Genomic DNA, 16,023 nt, shown 5'->3' with positions numbered 1-16,023 from the left:
TTCAAATGAAGATATAAATGAGAACAATCTTTTTTAAAAAAACTAGTAACTTAAAAAAAAAGCCCCACAGAAAAACATATAAAAATATATCCTTAAGTTTTCACAAAAAAGCTTTAACACAGAATCTGAAATTCATGTTATACACACAGCCTGTTGGTATGCTGTTCCAATATACAGGTAGCTAACAGTAGCTCTTAAATTAAATTAGTGCAAATTATTTAATGAGTACAGAAGTGAACAAATTCCCAATAGTTTATAAGCAGCTTTTCTATCCTTGATAAAGGAGAAAATTTGTCCAAGAAATTAATTCTCTTTTTGCTCCCATTCCATTTAATTTGAAAACATACATTGTAATACTTACAATTTTGTTCTTTTCTTGTGTATTGGATCCAGCAGCTCTCTCTCTTTGGACTGGGACTGGAGTTTTGGGCTGAGACCACCCAGTTGGACTCATATTGTTGGGGCTCCCTGCCAGAGCTGAGGGTGATGCTTAACATAAAGGAAAACAGGAAAATTATAAACAAGGGAAAAAAAGTTACTAAGATGGCAATTCTTTTATATTCTGAAAGCTTACCTGATTCACTGTGATTCCGAACTGCATCCTACAAGTAGAGAAAATTAAAACAAAAAGAAAAGTCAACATTTCAGAGCATGGGGAAAGGAAAGTAAACTGGAACATGCAGAACACCAGCAGGGAATGGAGCTGGTGCCAATTCAGGCCCAGCAAATGAATGATCAGTTATCTTCCAAAAGAACACTAATAATGTAATTAATGTAATTATCCATTATTATTAAGGGTTATAGCTAAATCCATGCTCCCCAAAACAATATAAACACAAATACAACATAATATAAATAAGTTTGAATGAAGTAACCGAACTACAAATATTATACTAAAAACAGATCCCACCGACATAAAAACATTATTAATATAAATATAGTAGAAAAATCAGGACAAATCTACAATATTGTTGTACAGAGATCCATAATTGAGACAATACATTTTAACATTAGATTTGATTTTATCACTCATATCAGTAATAAAGGATATTCAACTCTAATCACCTCAGAGGCCTTGTAAGCAAAAATTGCGAGATGGTTTACTACATTTGGATCTGTTTGCTGAAGAAGCCAGATTAATTTCTCTCTATTTGAGAAATGTATCAAGTTCTGCAAGTACAGCAATAAATAGGTTCTCCTTATGTAATTATATAAAGAACATTCTAATACATAGTGGATAGTATCTTCCAAAGTTCCTAGACAGACTGGGCAATATCTTTTAGCCCTTGAAATGGAAAATCTACGTCCAGCCAGAACAGCTGTGGGCATCTGTTCAGTCCTGAGCCTAGTCAAAGAGGATCACCATTTACTATTGAGATCCAACTGTAAATACTTTTCTCTCCCACCCCAACCTAATTTCCAAAGAGTATACAAAAGGGGAAATGCAAGTACACCTAGCCACTGCAAAATCATTCTGCCTGGCAATATAACTCATAACCTCTGGAAAACCCAAACCTTTTCAATGGGGGAGAAAGATCTTTCATTATCTTTGAGATAGTTATCCCATCCCAGAAACTGCAAAAGTGCGGAAAAGAAAAGCTAACCAGGGTGATTGGAGGGGAGGGGGATTATTAATATCTTCTATGTAGCATAATTTAAGCAGGCCAGATGGTAAATGGGGCAGGATTTTAAACCAAAATCCCACCATTCGAATAATAATATTAGTTAAAATAAAATCCATTCCCACCTCTAATCTCAGAAAAGATATAGAAGTTGAGGGAGGAAGAGCCAGAAGAGCCTTAAGAAACTTTTTCTGAGGTATGTCTACATCATTACTACCAGCATAAACCTATACTTCAGCACCATATACAATCCAAGCGGTAACTTTGGTTTAGTATGCTGATATAGGAGCTTGGACTGATCGTCCAGCTGTGGTTACATAAAATTTCTTTATAGCCACAGCCAATGAGCTGCCTTAGTTTTAACTGACTGAATATGATGTTTCCATGATGGAGAAGCTGTGAAGAAGACACCCAAATATCTATAGGTTTTGACAATTTCAAGTTTGGTTCCCCCCACATTCCAAGGATATTTTATCAAACGACTTCCCCAATACATTATTTTGGATTTATCATAATTTATCTTTAAGTTATTTGGTCCACAAAGATGCTCAAAAGTTCTGAAAGAACATTATAGATATCCTATTGTTATTTGTTAAAAACATGTAGTTCACCCCTTCTCCAAGGAGACCCCCATCCTAGGTTGCCCAGTCAATTTTACAGAACTGACTTGAGAAGGATAAACTATAACTATACATCTTCTTATCAAAAGCAGCACCTTTTGATAGGTGCTTTTGATAAACTCAGACATGTACTCTGGCATTTCAGATTTGCACACAACTCCTATCAGTGTTTTGCCTACTGTGGGTATATTTAGAAAACCATTTATTATTTTGGCAGATTGCACTGAATTGAGAGAAATTTCTTCTATGTAGAAAAGGAAATGCCATTAGACCTTACAGAACTTTCCAAATAAGCAGAAATTTCTAAAGTATACCTACCTGTCACATTTGAACCTACAAAATGTTGAGATCTATACTCTAATACAAAAGCAACAGTTCTCATAAGATTTATACCGACTAAAATACTACCCCCTTCAAATATGTGAAAGTGTTCCACCATGTCAGCTCTACTGCAGTATAACCTACTTCTCCTCTTGCCACACACACTTCACAAAACTTAATTCTCCAGTCATGCACAAGGTCAGCTCAGCTCGACAGAAGAATTTTAAAATGTGTTCCAACTGTTAAAACATTGTTCCCAAAAAAGTAAGTACAGCACAAAACAAGAACATGCATTTCAAAAATATCAAATACTGAAAGAGTTAATAGGAATAAATTCAAAACTTCCAGCCAACTAACAGCAGAAAATAATTTAAATCATAGCAGGACAGAATAGTCTACAGAAACACCATGTGATGGTTCTTGAATCAGCCATTCTAACTGGATTAAGATCTTGTAAAACTGACTGCTTCACCTACCATTTATAAAGACTTATTTAAAAAGGTATGACTAGCAAGCTACATTTTGACCTACCATCTGTGCTTTGAATCAAAACATATCCCTGCTGTGCTTCTTTATTCCTATCTAGTTAAAATGCACATAAATCTGATTCTGAAGCATTTGTGCAAATTACATTATACTGTTCAAGAAGGAGGGGAGAGGGAAGAATACTTAGAAATCCTTTAGAAGCATTTAGAAATGTTTTATAAGAATACACAATAAAACAGTAATTGATTTTGACATAGCTGCCAAAGAGTGCAATTTTCAAGCAAACAAGTTGTAACACACCATATTCAAAAAATCTATTTTAAAAGAATTTATAGTCTCACACTTATGCATTTATGTTCCTCCTGGATTCCTCATAAAATAAATCACTTATTTCAGTTCAAAAGTTTTGCTGTGTTTGAAGGAAAAAACAGTATACCGTTCTGCATGCAAGTCTTGACAGCAAAAACAATGTACCTCAATTTTATTATTAACATACAACTCGATGCTGTACCTTGCCACTATCTTTACGTGAAGCAGAAATAAGCACTATATACCATTTAATTTGGTTTTCTGTATGGCTATACTATGAGTAGCCATGCTATAATTCACCAAAACAAACCACAAAAAGGCCATGCAGTGTTCCAAAAACATTTGAAACAGATTTTAAGTGCAAGGGGACCAAATGCATCTCTAATGAACCTACTGATCAGGTTTACACCACGAACAAAACTTCATGCTGTTTAACAGAATTATCAAAATAATCCACAAGACAGACTATCTAAACTAGCCATGACCTTCAACAGCTATATTCAGAATTTAGAACAGCTAAGAAAACAAACATGCCATACCATTATTTTTATTAAATCAACATTAGATTAATAGATTCACTTAGGAGTTACAACAACTTACTGTTTAAACAATCCTGTTAATTACAAGAAAGCAAATTATCAGGAAAAATACCTACTCTTCCCCTCAAACAAAATCGCCTGCACCAGGAACTGGGAGAATCATTCAGGGTATTATTCTATTCCAAAGCAATATGAAATAAGAGAAAAGAATAAAGATAGTAGTTAAAATTTCAGCTGTTGGGAAAAATAAGAACAGGAAATATCAGAAACCTGAAAGAAAAAGTAGCTTGATATGCTAACTATGTGCAGGTTACATTTCCTTCTCTATTAAGGGTAATTTTAGCCTACAGTAAGAATATTTAATACCTATGCTTCTTTATCAAGCTGTTTTTCCCATTTAATACCAAAAAGGTGTTAAACATCTTCCAGTGATTTTTTAGTAAAAAGTTAATTGGTTATTTAAGAGGTACTTCTTTTGTTCACACAATGGTGATAAAGAGGGCACTGTATCCTCTAAGGCCTTATATGCTACACAATTATTTGGTTATACAGATAGCTGTAAAATTCAATCTCCCATTTGAAAAAAAAGTGCTCCATAAATATTGTCAGCCAAGTGGCTTGGTACATAAGTTAGAAACCAAATGGTAGTTTGCTTTACAAGGCCAAGCTGGAAGCATCTTCCCCTGAAACAAGAGTTTAGCAGTTCTGCTGTACAAGCTCCTTTTTCCAACTGTAGAGCAGACAGCCTACCACCTAACCGAGTGCAGCCAAACCAGGCTACCCTTTTCTATGTAGCTAGAAAGCTCTGCAGCTAGGGATATGAAACTCTGAAAAGTTTCTATCTTTTCCCAGGGTAAAGATTATGCCCTGGTATGAGTCTTGAAGATCAGGCTCCTCCCCCTAAAAGCCTTCCTTTGCACCACACCTCACTTCACTTTTACATTAACAACACTGAACTGGAGCTTCTACATATAAAGCCTGAATCATGAAAGTCACCCTCTCTCTCCAGTGCCAGTCTATGGAAAAAAATATTTTGAAAGGAGGCACCAGAAAAAAACCCTCACCAGTGAGGGGTCTTGCCCCATAAGTCCAGGATCCTTGCTACCTTAACACATATCTAGCATGCTGCATAATACAAGTCCTTGATTTAACACTGACTTTGCAAATGACATCCGGTTATGCACTCCTCCAGAATAATTTATACATTTGGATATGGATTTATGGTTCTTAAAATTGCCAATAACATATTCCAAATGAAAGACCAATAATGTTGTGTAAACAAAATGGGTCTTGCTCTCCTTCAACAAGAGATAAGTCAAACTTCTGAGCATTAAGCTCTACCAATTCTTGGTGAAGAAAGGGGCAAACTACTAATGGAAACAGATATGCCCTAGGAAATAATGTCCACAAAAATTCAAAATTATGCAAAAATTTATTTATTTTACATTTCATCTTATAACCTTAATATCTGTACCAAAAACCCACCTAGGCGAGTGCAGAGTTTCTGGGTCGGTGTGTTGCCCTCCCGACGTACATCCACCGCCCCAACCCCATGGTGCAAAGCAGCATGGCATGGCAGCAGCAGAAGGCCCTCAGGTGCTTATAGCTGTGGTAGGCAGAACCCCCTCAGAAGCGTGCAGCTCTGGCTGAGCTGCAGGTGCATGTGGCGGCATGAAGCCAGCCTGACCCAATGGCATGCACCTTTAGACCAGACCAGGCTGGCTCTGTGCCAGCATGTGGGGCTCACAGCACTGCAGGCAGAAGCCACGCACCATCAGACCAGGCAGGCTCCATGCGGCCACATGGAGCTTCCAGCACACATAAAGTCATGGAAGTCACCCTCTCTCTCCAGTGCCAGTCTATGGCCTGGCAGCGTGTGGATCCCACATGCAGTGCTGCAAGCCCCATGTGCTGGCACAAAGCCAGCCCAGTTTGGTTCAAAGGTACATACCAGCAGGCTGGGCTGGGCAGGCTTCATGCTGCCATGTGCAGCCCCCAGGACCCAACTGGAGCCACTCTCCCTGCCGCCACAAGCTCCCCTGAGGGCCCACTGCCGCCTCCTGCTGCCAACAGCCTGGGCTGTGCACCATGGACAGGGAGGGGATAGATGTGTGGCAGGGGGGCCCATACACACCCACAAACAACACACCGACCCCTACCTCCTGCAGGCAGGAGCTCCCCCCTTCCTACTCACCAGCTGTCTAGTCACGCACCACTTCGCTCAGTGCCTCCACATGGGACTCCCACAGCCAGGGGGCCAGGCACCCCGCAGAGGTGGAGGCGCAGAGCCCACCTGGGTTAAATTATGCAAAATTATGCAGGTCATACATCTTATGCACAAAATTACACAGGTGCATAATTGTGTAATTCTTCATGCTACAGATAGAGGCTGTATTAAAGACAAGATGCTCAAGCCTCAAAGCAGACACTAGTCACCCAGACATTTAATCATTTATCAACCAAACAGAAGATATTAAGTGGGAGGAAGAAAAAAATTACTACTAGTTATATATCTAGTTCTTTTAGCCAAGTACATACTGTTTCTTATTCAGAGTATTACCTCAATTATCCTGCTGTCTACCGGCACAGTAGTGCTGACCATGTGAACATTTGGGGTGGATGTAGATCTCTGCCTTTGGGAAAGGGAGCCCTCAGACGAAGGATTTGATGCGTTGAATGTGAAGGCATGAGGTGTAGAATATCTGTGCTGAGAACTATAGAGTAGAGAAGACAGTTAAGTCATAGTTCATGTTTTCCACTAATATTAGTTGTGAATTTTAGTTTTCAGTAAAGATATACTAAAATGCACAGAGTCCTCTGTTAGAGGAAGGGTTAATACTATTTGATAACTAAACTATTTAGCCAGCTGGATCTTGCCCAGCATAGTTCAGGAGCTAAATTAAAGGGTTTTAAGCAACATTTGGACAGCTGGCATACCTGCCTAGCACATCCATCAGCAGTCTATGCTATTTGTCAGACTTTTAAGCAAGATCCACTCAGCTGAGCAAGTTAGTTCATGGGGTTTAAAGACATCTCCATTATTTACTGTGAAGATTCAAATTTGTGAAAGGAGGAACAAGTTGATGCAACAATTCAACAGCTCTCAAGGCAACAGTGAAACCCAAGACTATCTGAACAGAACTCAATATAGCTCTACTCATATAGTTCTATGAAATATTAAACAGGAATACAATTATTTTAATACATGGCTCAATAGTAAATTATACCTGACAAAGAATTACCAATCATGGGTAATGACACAAAATCCTATTAGTCTTAAATCACATGACTAGCCATACTGGAGTCAATTAGTTCTCAACCTTTTTTGTACCAGGACCCATTTGTAAGCAGCAATGGCCAGTCCCAAGCCAGTAAATAGTTTAAGTAGAAAACAGTCCCCTAGCCATGCCAGTGCCCCTCACTCCCACCCCACCCCTGCCCCCCAGGCCCCATTAAATGGCCTCTGCTGAAGCTAACCTGGAAAGATGGGTGTTGGTAGAAACAAACCAGAGAAGTACCAACAGATGAGGGCCCAAGAAATGCAAATTAATGATACTGAAGGTGGCCCAAGCTGGTGCAATAAATTTATGAGGCACAAGTCATTACCCATGTATAATTATACAAACTTGCATCAGCAGCTGTTCCACTGGCAGAGAAAAAGTTAAGCTCAAAAGACAATGTATCATATTTAAAAATGGACATGAAATTGCCAAAAGACTTCTGTGTCTATTAATAAAAGAGGATGGTTTAACAATGAATTAATGATAAATTGAACCAAAAAACCTGTTGGTATAAGTAGCCAGGAAGATTTAAATAAATCCACAAAGCTGTTTTGTGCTGCAGTCTATTTGTGCTCAAATCCAAATGGCAAAGAAAAATTTCAGAGTTGGTCTTGGTTTCAGGAAGCTTGCCCAAATTGCTACAGTAATTTGGCATTGCATGAATCAGTTTTAAAAAACCATTGTCAATGAAAAACAACTGCATTCAATTATACTTATTTTATTAGTAAGCATGATAAAATGTTGGGCAGGTAATCTGAGGATGAGGGCTTTCCTAATATCAATTTCCCAGAAACACTACTTTTAAAAGGGTGTGAAGCATCTGGGAAGTGGAATATACACATGAAAATATGGTAATTCCTGCTACAGCTCTCTAGATCACATGCAAAGCAGCTTCTTTGTACCCTATACCACTCTTGAGAAGACAGAGAAATACACTTTGTCCTGGCCTGGCCTAGTCTAGCCTCTACATGATAAGAAAGACCAACTGGTTAAGAACCTATCCCTCCATTCATCCATTATATTCATTGTAGGCTTCAGAATTTATTATTTCAGAAGCAACAACATTTTTTTAATAATAATTTTATACTTTGCTTCCTTTATTCCAACCTTGAATCCCTCAGCATAGGCTTCACAGTAAGAGCAAGTAATAGTGACAAAATAGTGTTATTTTAAAAACATATGAGAGTCCTGTAATAACAAATATCATACATCCTCAAATGTTTACTACATAACAGGCTGCAAGTCAAATAGGACAATATTTGAAGAAATCTCAAATCCATATTATTTTTTATTAATTTCCCTTCCCCTTTCTTCTCAAACAGGAAAACACAGAAGTCACCAAAAAAACCAAATTAAAACACATGTCATGCATCCACAGATACATCTCGAGCAGGTCGAAGGAGGTGATCCTCCCCCTCTATGCAGCACTGGTCAGGCCGCAGTTAGAGTACTGTGTCCAGTTCTGTGCACCGCACTTCAGGAGGGATGTGGACAACTTGGAGAGGGTCCAGAGGAGGGCCACCTGCATGATCAGGGGGCAGCAGGGCAGGCCCTACGAGGAGAGGCTAAGGGACCTGAACCTGTTCAGCCTCCACAACAGAAGGCTGAGGGAGAATCTAGTGGACATTTACAAACTAGTCAGAGGGGACCAGCAGGCATTGGGGGAGTCCGTGTTCCCCTGAGCACTACCAGGAGTGACTAGAAATAACGGTCACAAGCTGGCAGAGGGTAGATTCAGACTAGACATCAGGAGGTGCTACTTCAGTCAGGGCGGCTAGGACCTGGAACCAACTTCCAAGCAAAGTGGTGCTGGCTCCTACCCTGGGGGTCTTTTTGAGGAGGTTAGACAAACACCTTGCTGGGATCGTTTGACCCCAGAACATTTTTCTGCCGTGGCAGAGGGTCGGACTTGATGATCTGCTCAGGTCCCTTCTGACCCTACCAACTATGAAACTATGAAAACCGCAAGATTATGAGTTCAGTTTCAAATACCAACCCAAAACTGCTCTTAAAAAGTTAAGAAAAATTAAAAAAAGGTGGCTAGTTTGCACTTGATTAGCTACTTACACTTATACTGAAACAGGTATTAATATTTCTGCTTTAAAAACTATGGTTATATTTACTGCATACTGTTAACCACCATTTATTACTTGATCATTCCAGGTTTTTTCCCTTAAATCTGTATTATTTCTCAAAACAAGTCATAGGAAATACCTACTTACCTAACAGGTAATCGGGAAACAGACTCCCGCATCCGCCGCATTGTCAACGAAGGTAATGTAGGAACACCACTGTCACTGACATTTGAATTTGGGAACAACCTGAAATATAAACAAATAATTTGTTTTCTGTTTCAACTTCAAGCTTGTTTATTACTCTGTCTTGAAAAAAAGTGTGTTTTTTTTTCAAGCATGCACTCCCTCACTAAAAATTCTAAAATCATTAGCTGTAAAAAGATATCAAGTACTACTTCTAAATTAAACTTTAGATACAATTTTTTAAAAACACATTAGACATTACATTTTCCTAGCAAAATATTCAACACTGTTAGTACAAAGTTATTGGGGGAGTTCTATTAAACCAACTTGGCAACAAATCTTATATAATTTATTCCATACTCTTAGAACTATATACATTAGAAAATTTATATCTACATGATTAAGTTTATTTCCACAGATGCCACCCTTAAATTTAACTTAAATTAAATAGGTTTCAGAATATCTGCATAAGGGTTTCTATGAGTAACTAGATTTAGCTACACTGATGCTGTTTTTCTACTATTGACCCTGAATAAAATTTTCCAAAGCCCCATATTACTAATGGTATTTTGAATCTGAGTTAGGAGTGCACCAAGACAGATTTTTGGGGCCAATACCAATAGCCAATTTTTAAGGAGGCATATCAATCAATACCAATCCAATTTCTGATACGCAGCTTTTCACCGGGGGGGGGAGGGGGGGGGAAGGGGGTGGCAGATCAAAGGCCCCTGCGGTGAGAAAGGGAATGGGGCTGGAGCAGGCTCTGACCAGTCAGGGCAGGGAGCGGTGCAGGACAGAGCTGTAAGCAGGTCACTGGGGGGAGATGGGAAGCATGTGCCCCCTGGATCTGCTTGGTGCAGGGAGGGCTGCAGCTGCAAGCTGGGGCTGGGGCAGGCATGGGATGGAAGATTCCACCGCTCGTCCAGGAGGGCATGGGGGGGCTTGTGCCCCTGGTTCTGACTGGCCGGGAAGAGCCCAGCCCCAAACCACCCCACCCTGGACAGATCCAGGGCACACGCCCTCCCAGCCCTCAAGCCCTCCCAGACGAGTGGCGGGAGCTGCCAGACAAGCACCAGATGAGCCATACACAGCAGCAGGAGCCATCCCCTCACCCCCTTCCTGCACTCCCCAATGAGCCACGCCTCCATCCCGCCCTGGCCCTGGCTAGGCAGCCCCTACCCTAGCCCCAGCCGCAACCCCACATCCTTCCTCACCACGGAGGCCAAGGCCCCTTCCATGCTCCTTCCCCCTCCCACCTCCCCTTCCACACCAGACTTACCAGCTGCACACAGCACTCCATGCTGCCGGCTCTACTTCTCACCGCCTACATGCAGTGCACATGCATGGCCATTTATTGGACAAATTAATTGGCCACATCAGGCTGATTTCCAATACAGAAAATTTTCTTTATATCAGTGCCGATCCAAAATCAGACCGATGTATCAGTGCACCTCTAATCTGAGTGTTTCTTTTGTTTAAATAGTTTATTTATAAAAGGAACTTCTGAACCCTTCCATGTTCAGTGAACCTCGACATGACTTTATAGCTAGGAGGTGAACCCATCTTAGGCCCCATTGCAATATCCCCAAGGTCAGCTGGGAACAACTTCCTACAAGTACCATCAGTATGCCAAGTCTGCTTTGTAAAAACACACGCAAATTATTCCACAGCCTCAAACTCTAGATCTCGCAAGGCCTGCCAGAGCTCAAGCCTGAACATCTTTTCAGAAGTATTGCAAGACCTTTCTGTTTGACTTGATATTTAGCATAACAAAGCTAGGCCAATAAATCATTTAGTCAGATCTCAGCTTTATTTTGTTATTGTGTTTTATTTATGCTATCTGCCTTGTTAATTGTTCTATTTCTATTACTGTAAGCTGCCCAGAGCCTTTGCTGGGAAGGGTAGGATACAGAATTGAAATAAATGAATGTTTTCATTTACGTATCCCAGAATATCAGTCTACAATGAAAATCTAATATTCTCCAGAAGTCTATTTTGCTGATAATACAAAATAACCTGGGACAGACACTGCACGCTAGTTTCACCAGGGCAAGACATACGTTTTCACAGACTATATTATTTCACTGCTCAGGCAATCCATCAAACTACAAAGATATTCATAGATGTTAGATGTTAGGGTTGGAAGGGACCTCAATAGATCATCGAGTCCGACCCCCTGCATAGGCAGGAAAGAGTGCTGGGTCTAGATGACCCCAGCTAGATGCCTATCTAACCTCCTCTTGAAGACCCCCAGGGTAGGGGAGAGCACCACCTCCCTTGGGAGCCCGTTCCAGACCTTGGCCACTCGAACTGTGAAGAAGTTTTTCCTAATGTCCAGTCTAAATCTGCTCTCTGCTAGCTTATGGCCATTATTTCTTGTAACCCCCAGGGGCGCCTTGGTGAGTAAAGCCTCACCAATTCCCTTCTGTGCCCCCATGATGAACTTATAGGCAGCCACAAGGTTGCCTCTCAGCCTTCTCTTGCGGAGGCTGAAGAGGTCCAGGTGCCCTAGTCTCTCCTCATAGGGCTTGGCCTGCAAGTCCTTAACCATATGAGTGGCCCTTTTCTGGACCCTCTCCAGATTATCCACATCTCTCTTGAAGTGCGGCACCCAAAATTGCACGCAGTATTCCAACTGCAGTCTGACAAGCACCCAATAGAGGGGAAGTATCACCTCCTTGATTCTGTTCGTCATGCATCTGCTGATGCACGATAAAGTGCCATTAGCTTTCCTGGATGACTTCGTCACACTGACGACTCATGTTCATCTTGGAGTCCACTAGGACTCCAAGATCCCTTTCCACTTCCGTGCCTCCAAGCAGGTCATTTCCTAGGCAGTAGGTATGCTGGACATTTTTCCTCCCTAGCTGCAGCACTTTGCATTTCTCCTTGTTGAATTGCATTCTGTTGTTTTCTGCCCATATGTCCAACCTGTCCAGGTCTGCTTGTAGTTGTTCCCTGCCTTCTGGTGTGTCCACTTCTCCCCACAGTTTTGTGTCATCTGCAAGCTTGGACAGAGTACACTTCACTCCCTCGTCCAAGTCGCTGATGAAGACATTGAAGAGTATTGGTCTAAGAACCGAGCCCTGTGGGACCCCACTGCCCACACCCTTCCAGGCTGATACCAACCTATCCACTACGACTCTCTGGGTACGACCCTTTAGCCAATTCGCCACCCACCAGACTGTGTAGTCATCTAAGTCACAGCCTCTTAACTTGTTCACCAGTATGGGGTGGGATACCATATCGAAGGCCTTCCTGAAGTCTAAGTAAATGACATCAACCCCTACTCCTGCATCCATGTGTTTTGTAACCTGGTCAAAGAAGGAGACTAGATTAGTCAGGCATGATCTACCTGCTACGAACCCGTGCTGGTTTCCCCTCAGCATAATTTGTCCTGCCGGGCTCTCGCAAATGTGAGCCTTGATAATTTTTTCAAAGACTTTGCCTAGGATGGAGGTGAGACTGACTGGCCTATAGTTGCCCGGGTCCTCTTCCTCCCCTTCTTGAAAATGGGGACCACATTGGCCCTTTTCCAGTCCTCTGGGACCTGGCAATGACATCAGACAGTGCCTTCAGTACCCTCGGATGGAGCTCATCCGGGCCTGCCAACTTGGAACGCATCCAGTTCCTCCAAGTGCCTCTGCACCATCTCAGGGTCTACGCTTGGTAGTCTGGCATCTTGCTGCTGCCTCTCTACAATCTCAGTGAGAGCCTTGTCTTGCCCCTCGCTTAGGAACACTGAGGCAAAGATTTCATTGAGGAGTTCAGCCTTGTCCCCCCCTGTCCATCACCAATTGATTATGCCCATCTAGTAGGGGTCCTATTCCACCCTAGGCCTTCCTTTTACTTCCTATATATCTAAAAAACAATTTTTTGTTATCCTTAACTTGGAGAGTTAAGGATATGAGTTAATAGTAGAGTTAATATGGAGATGAGCCAAGGCTCTGCAGTCACACAGAATCATTACTAGTATTAAAAGTCCTTACAGGAGTTGCCTTATATTGCTCCAGTCCACACACATGGTTGGAACTTTCGTGCTGCAATGCTCATGGAATTTGTAGCCACATGTCTGACACCGGAATCCATTTAGCAAGAACTTCTGGCAGATGTCACAGAAAGCAAGTTTTAGAAAGGTTTTCCGAGCCTAGGAAAAAAGTTAACAGTTACTTTTAATCAGTATTTACAGTGCTAGTTCTGTTGAGGACTCAGATGAACACTTTTGGGGTTTGACAAACAATGGCAAAATCTTCAGTAAAACACCAGAGCTGTAATTCTGATCTAAGCTACATATTGATCTTAATACTACAAATAACAAAGCTTATATGTTTTTCCTGTCATTACTGTCAAACCTTTACAAACATTTAAGGATATCTTTACTTAGCTGCACAGCCCTGAAATTTAAATGAACCTTAATCAGATTCATAGCACCATTCTGTTCCTAAAGAAGTGTCATTCTGTCATTTAGTAATGTTTAAAGCAAGTTCCTTCAAACAAGCTTTGATTTTTAAACAACTTGCCCTATGTTTTACAAGACTGAGTTAGGGAAAATGAAAGCAGGGAATAGAAGACTTCACAACATGCTACAAAAGGCAGACTCCAAATCTAGATCCCCACTGGCTCAAGAAAAACATTTTGCATTTTATTCTGCGTAGTCATAAACAAGACCATCTGTTGTCAACACCAACAAGAAAAAAAAATGTGGCTTACAGCTTTTACACAATTCCTAACTTTAACAGTCTACTAAACATTCTTTAGCCCTACTAAATGGATGAAACAATGAAACCCATTCTGCTCTAACATTCCCACCAAAAAAGTCAGCTGGACAAACAAGAAACTGAAGTTCCCCATGCATTTTGTCAGGGGTGTCAAATATGGCCTGCAGGCTGCACCCAGCCTGCAGAGGTGTTCTATCCAGACCACTGGCAGGCAACCAAATGTTGGAGGGAAATGGGGGGAGGGGGCCGCATGGCCAGGAAGGAATAGCCTGCCACAGAATCTAGGGCCCTTGGACCCTGGTGATCATGGCCATCAGCAGCAAGAAAGCGAGCAAGGACTGATGTAGCTCCAGTTGCTCTGTCACCACTCTGGGCCTACCTCCCTGGCCACCTGGACTCCTGCCCCATGCTCCCTACTGAAGCCAGAGATGCCTTCACCAAATGGCTCAGTCCCCAAGCAAAAAAGTCACAGACATGCACAGCAGGAGCCAGAGCTGCTACTGCCTCCAGGTGCTCCAAGCTGGAGCTGCTTCATGCTGCTGCTGCCGCCACCACATACCCTCAGCTGGATCCACAAAGGGCCCTCAACTCCAGATCTGGCACGAGGCAAGTTTGACACCCCTAGTTTAGGTAGTAGTAATACATGGCCATACTGTAAGAAAACAGGACTAGATTTCATCTTAGCAGGGGAAATAAATGTCTTGAGAACTACATGTATTACTTCCAAATCCAACAGATTTTAAAAGTATAATCCCTGCTTCTCTTCCCTCCTAAAAAGATGATGAACTCCAGCCCATCTCTTGTCTGAGCAAAGGGAACCTATAACATGCTTTGAGAGGGAAACTAGATTAATCTCCCAAGGACACAACTCTGTTAAACTGTGCACATAATCTTCTACACAACCTGGTAAAGGTATGTCATAAATCTGCAGAAATACGGACATGCTGAGCATTCTAAAAAAAAAAATTACAATCTGAATAGGCTTATATTAGAGAATCTGCCAAGGCACTAAACCTAGTGCGTAACTTAATCAGTAATTTATCAAAACGGAAAGTCCTATTCTGTATTTGAACTATCCCTTGATAAGACTGCATTCTAAGAAGTCAGTTCATTATTTGGGTCCATCTGTATGTATATATCCACAGAAGATGGACAGTCATCAGTGCTTGGACTGAAACTTTGTAGAGATATGCATATTTTTCTAGTAATGACTACTGCCTAGCTGGTCATTATGGACCAAAGAAATTAAATCTTTCCTCTAAATCCACAAGATGCATAAATAGTTTTACAGAGCATTAAAAGGAATCTATTCAGTTTCTCAGTGTGGAGACTAGGATGAAAACTTCTATTCTATTTTGGTATTAAAGAATATTGTCAACAAGTATGCAAAGAACATTACTTAAAGATCATAGTAGCTAAGGTCAGGAGGGACCTGAACAAATCATCTAGCCTGACCCCCTACCACAGGCAGAAATGAATGCTGGGTTCACAAGATCCCAGACAGGTAATCATCCAACCTCCTCTTGAATTTGCCCAAGGTAGGGGCAAGGACCACTTCCCTGGGAAGTTGGTTCCAGATTTTGGCCACCCTAACTGTAAAAAATTGCCTTCTCATCTCTAACTTAAACCTATTCTCCATCAGCTTATGGCCATTGTTCCTTGTCACCCCAGGTGGTGCTGGGGAGAAAAGGGCTCTACCTATTTGCTGTTGATCGCCCCTAACGAGTTTGTAGGCAGCCACCAGGTCCCCCCCTCAGCCTCCTCTATCTGAGGCTGAACAGGTTCAGGTCCTTCAGTCTCTCCTCATAGGGCCTGTCCTGCTGCCCTCTCACCAAGCGGGTGGCCCTCCTCTGAACCTGCTCCAGGCTG

General features: G+C 41.6%; 1 protein-coding gene across 1 annotated transcript in view; it reads right to left on the bottom strand.

Annotated features, from left to right (window-relative positions):
* Positions 1-16,023, bottom strand: part of RAF1 (Raf-1 proto-oncogene, serine/threonine kinase) — a 107,304-nt gene that overhangs the window by 33,270 nt on the left and 58,011 nt on the right. Inside the window, exons 5-9 of the mRNA XM_059715868.1 lie at positions 13,426-13,583; positions 9,401-9,499; positions 6,458-6,611; positions 575-602; positions 362-489 (exon numbers count right to left, since the gene is read on the bottom strand). Coding sequence (XP_059571851.1) covers positions 362-489; positions 575-602; positions 6,458-6,611; positions 9,401-9,499; positions 13,426-13,583 — 567 coding nt within the window. The remainder of the gene's footprint in view (positions 1-361; positions 490-574; positions 603-6,457; positions 6,612-9,400; positions 9,500-13,425; positions 13,584-16,023) is intronic.

Source organism: Alligator mississippiensis, chromosome 12, assembly GCF_030867095.1.
Source record: "Alligator mississippiensis isolate rAllMis1 chromosome 12, rAllMis1, whole genome shotgun sequence".
Classification (NCBI taxonomy): domain Eukaryota; kingdom Metazoa; phylum Chordata; order Crocodylia; family Alligatoridae; genus Alligator; species Alligator mississippiensis.
Note: the sequence above shows the minus strand (reverse complement) of the source record. Positions and strands in the feature narration are given on the sequence as shown.